The 4,836-nt window shown below is 36.7% G+C and overlaps 1 protein-coding gene across 1 annotated transcript; it reads right to left on the bottom strand.

Annotated features, from left to right (window-relative positions):
* On the bottom strand, positions 1-1,030 carry LOC113689518 (dehydration-responsive element-binding protein 1B-like). The gene has a single exon (XM_072072590.1). The coding sequence runs from the start codon at positions 993-995 to the stop codon at positions 165-167; it is 831 nt and encodes a 276-aa protein (XP_071928691.1). The 5' UTR covers positions 996-1,030; the 3' UTR covers positions 1-164.
* Positions 1,031-4,836: the final 3,806 nt, after the last annotated feature.

The raw sequence follows: 4,836 nt of genomic DNA on the forward strand, positions 1-4,836 counted from the left end.
TTTAAAGCCAAAAAAGCTATATGTAAAGCAATTTAATATGTCCAGCAATATTGTATACTCAAAAACCAGAAAAAGAAAGATAAGATGTAAATTTTGACAGCGAGTGTAAATGAAACTCAGATGGACCTTCCATCCAGTGTCAGGCCTTGCCTCTTTATCCGTCCTCAGTCCCTCCATAAAGTTAACTCAATGTCATCCCCCTCTCCATTGTCCCAATGGAACCCTTTCTTCATTGCTGGCGGAGTTAATAGCATACCCTCCGCCATGTTATCAATTAAGGCTGGCATGTTAAACACTGCCTCTTCATCCACGAACATCGTTGCAGAATGACAACAAATATTTTCTGCACCAATCTCAACATCGATCAATCCCAATATTGGATGTTCTGGGACCTTATCTTGGCCCTTAACATCTAAAGAATCGTTCGCGGATGAATTCTTACAATCAAACGTCTCTACAGGATCTCCATGTTGCAAACTTGGCGAAGATGAGGAAGAAGGGTTTGCATCAACCAAAGATGGTCTAAAAGCTTGAGCAGCTTGAAGTGCAGCGATTTGAATATCGCTAGCTAAGGATGATTGAGCTCGTGCCACACGCCAAGCAGAGTCAGTAAAGTTGAGTGCAGCATCGTCACCACGAAGAGCCAGGGCAGCAACATCATGAGCCCTAGCTGCCATTTCCGGGGTTTGAAAAGTCCCCAACCAAATCCTCGTCTTCTTGTTTGGCTCACGCATTTCGCAAACCCATTTATTCCCATTTCTCCTCCTGACACCCCTATAAATGGGGTGGCGAGTCTCTTTAAACTTCCTCCTTCCTGCCTTTCTCTTATGTGACGCTAAAAATGGCCCCTGCTGCTCATTTGTCTTGGCTGATTTTTCTTTACAACTTTTTGCTGTAACGTTACAGTTATCATCACTGGAAGAAGAAGAAGAAGAGGATGGTGATGAAGATGAAGACGATGGTGAAGTTGAAGAATGATATCCTTCGAAATCCATGTTTCCGCTGTTATTCTTGTGAAGGGATTTTTTCATTTTGCTGTGGAAGCACGGGAAGTTAATAGAGAATTTTTTGTAGTATATATACGGAAATAGAAGTGCATAAAGGTAGCCGGGTAGGGTCAAATCTACAGGCCACCCACGCAATGAACGCTGAGAGGGACGCAAAAATGCGGAAAAACACGTGCTACATAAATTATACTCATTCCGAATTTTGGCACGTTAAGAATTGTGAAGACTGGACTGGAGTTGCTAATAATGCACGTGAGGGAAAGGAACGGAGCCCGGCTGTGGGCAGTGGCGAGAGGGAGGCCACGTGTGTAATAATAATAATTAATCAACAACTTTGCAGGATGCAGATTTCTAAGAGTAGGACTTGATGAGGGGACCACCTGGGGCTGGGCTCTAATGTTGATATTTGATCGCTGTAACTCTTTTGGGTGAGATTCTAAGCGTAGGTCTTGACTGGTGAACAGCTGGGGCTGGGCTCTGTAGTTGATACTTGATAGGTATAACCCCTTTGGGTAAATTCGTGGTCTGAATTGGGTAAGTGTAATGCTTTTGATTTTGAACTTTGTCTATGCCATTTCTGCATATTCATCTACTACGTAAAGCTAGCATGTTAACACAAATTTACTTAATTAAGCAACAACGGCCAATTTTCTTACAAAAGATTGTGCGTTCAAATTTTGCTGCTGATATTAGGTCTGTATTAAAAATCTCTATTAGCGGCTTAATAGTCTTTTCGGAGAAATGTAATGAATTGTGATGGTAATCGAAGTCAAATCCATCCAAATTTTTTCCTACCAAAAATTTTTTTTCTACTTTTGTTTAATGCATGTTTGCATTTTTTATTTGTAGGAATTAAATCTTGACTCATTATTTGAAATTAGGGTTAATTGCATAGTACCCCTGAACTTTCTTTGAATTGCAAAGTACCCCCAAACTATCTTTTTCATCACTATACACACTCAAATTGTTAGTTCTTCTTATGTACTCCAACCAACTTGCCTCCGAAGAAGTTTAATGAGTAATATGCTATTAATTGATGTCCTTAAATTTAGTTAAGTAGTCAAAATGCCATTTTTCCTCTGAAATTGGTTGGCTTATATACAAAACAAATATCATGATTTTTCTCTTTTATGCATGTACACATATAGAGGGAAAGAGAGAGAGAGGGGTAGAGGATGAGAGAGATTTTGAGTTTGTGTGAGAAAAAAGATAACAAATGTATATATAAGTTAGTTGGAGACGAAGAAGGATATTTTCGACGCTTAACCAACTACAAAGATACTAATGATCTTTATTCATTAAATTTTGCCAGCAACAAGTTAATTGGAGTACACTGCTAAAAATTTATAGATCAAAAATGTATAATGCTAAAATTGATAGTTAGGCGGGCACATTTTGCAACTAAAAAAAAAGTTCAAAAGGGTATTTTGTAGTTAATCCTTGACATTATTCGGATGTTGGATGAAGATCTTGTGACATTCTTCATCTCCACTCTCGCTAAGATACTTAAATTCAAATTCAAAGAGAAGTAGATCTAGAAGTTGGGGAACTAGTTATAACATGTTTCCTCACTTTTCCTGTGGAGGTATAATATAAGACAACGTTATACTTTGTTTCCTTAGTTAAAAAACGTGGTTGAATTTCAGCCAGACCTTGCTCTTGTACAATAGCCTAAACAAAATCGATTTATTTTGCAGGGGAGGGGTGTTGACATATAAACTCATTATGTTTGAACTTATGTTGCACGTGAATTCAGTGACTTTTATTGTGCTTACAGGGCTTACAAAAAAAGAACAAGAAATGGTAGAAATGTATAGTTTAAGGTAAATAAAATATGAATTTAACAAGTCAAGAGTATAACACATTCTTGTATTCTCAATTATTTTTTTTTCTTAAGGTGGCTAGACCTGAAGAAGCAAATTGTTTAAAGTATGTGTTTCCATGAACAAAAGCTTTGTGGGAAATTGTTTAGGTGTAAATTGAACAGCCAAAAAGAGCATGCATGGTTGTAAATTGTAATAGTCCATCCACCAAGATATTCTTGCAATTCATGCTGTAACATGTATTGGCTCAGTGAAATATAAGATCATCAGTTCACATGAGTCTGAAAGAATTCTCCCAGAAGTGTTTCTTTGCTGCATCATCTCTAAAAAGAAAAACGAAATATATCTGATCTTGCAAATGGCAAATATATAATAATCATTTCTTTCATGTCCCACAAAAATTACACTGTTCATTTGCAGAAAGAATTTTGCATGTTCTCAACACCAGAACTATGCGCTTATTCCAGACATATAATTCTTTATCTAGCACTTTACATAAATAAATTTGCAGTTAGTCCATCTTTTCTCATAGCACCCCAAAGCCTCATGTTTAAAAAAACATCATGAATTATGCTTTAGCCTAAAAACCACGCAATGGCATCAAAAAACATGGCCCTTATGGTGGTTGAAGAAGCATATATAGTGCAATTTTGGACCCACAACATACACCAAGAAAAGCATATTGAGATATTGATTCATCACATACTAGATAAATCAACAAGCAGAAAATATTTATGGTATCTGCAGATATTTGTTTATAAAGAAAATCCAGGTCAACTGATGCCTATTCGAGTTGCTTTTCCCAAAAATTTAACAGAAAACTCGTGTGAACAAGAATCTTCGGTCTGATGCTTTAGTTCATGAACTTAAAAAAAGTATGAGAAGACTAACACTGGCCGCTATGTACTCTTGGTCTCCCAAACAGTGACCAAAAATCAACTTCGCAGTCCCTTGATCACCTGACCTTAATTTAGTCCCCTGTTCACATATGATAGCTTTTCTTTACTTGGAAAAGGTGTGTGCATACGCTCTTTAAGCCCTATAATCAATTTGATTAGTTTTAATTTTTCCGGCAGAATATAAAACGACGTCTTTGTAGACTTGGTACAGCTACGCATGAGATGACGCAACTAATTAGAGATATTTGCCGGAGTTGGCAACCTAATTAAAAATCGCATCAATATGAGTCGTTCATCAAGAAACCGAAGACTTTAACGCTTATGGTTGGTTGCTTAACTAGGGCCAGGGCATTAATCATGGTGGTATAATTAAGTGGCATTGATTTAGTGGTATTACTAATCCAGCTTTGATGACTTTTGTGGTCGGTATCTATATATCAAGCTTCCGAACTTTGAACTCTCAAAAAGCAGCTCCGACCAGAAGAAAATTTGGGTGCTGTTATATCAAAATATTATATACTCTAGAAAACTGTTGAGATCGAAAGGCCCACAAGAAGGTAGAAGAAACAAAATAACAACTGGAAAGAAATTTTCTGTATAATTGCTCATTTGTTTGGAAATCATTAGCCATTGGAGGGTTTTCAATCTTCATGAGTTAGGCATCATCAATTTGTTTTTTTTCTTCTATTTCATGACTAGGCAAGTTTTTCCATCACAGTTTAGAAGAAGCTAACTGTAGACAGAATGATGTTCAACGATTCCTATTTGCAGGAAAAGTTAAAAATATCCATCAAGAACCCACAAAAAAAAAGTTGATAATAGTGCTAGAGTTGGTGAGAATTTTTGCACCCTCACCAACTCGTAACTTTTCATCAAGGCATTGCAACCCTCGAGCAACTCTTTAACTTTTCATAAGGGTAAACGTTTATACTTGTATTCTTTCGTAAAGAAATAAAAGCGAACGTGTAACAAAAATTATGTCTCTCATGAAAATTTATACATATAATTTTATACACGCTGACTTGTTCTAAAGATTTAAAGACTTCGTGATTTATACTTTTCTAGCACGTCGACAATGGTTGTTGAATGCAAAGAAAATACATTGTA

The sequence above is a fragment of the Coffea arabica genome, chromosome 1e (assembly GCF_036785885.1).
Source record: "Coffea arabica cultivar ET-39 chromosome 1e, Coffea Arabica ET-39 HiFi, whole genome shotgun sequence".
NCBI lineage: Eukaryota > Viridiplantae > Streptophyta > Magnoliopsida > Gentianales > Rubiaceae > Coffea > Coffea arabica.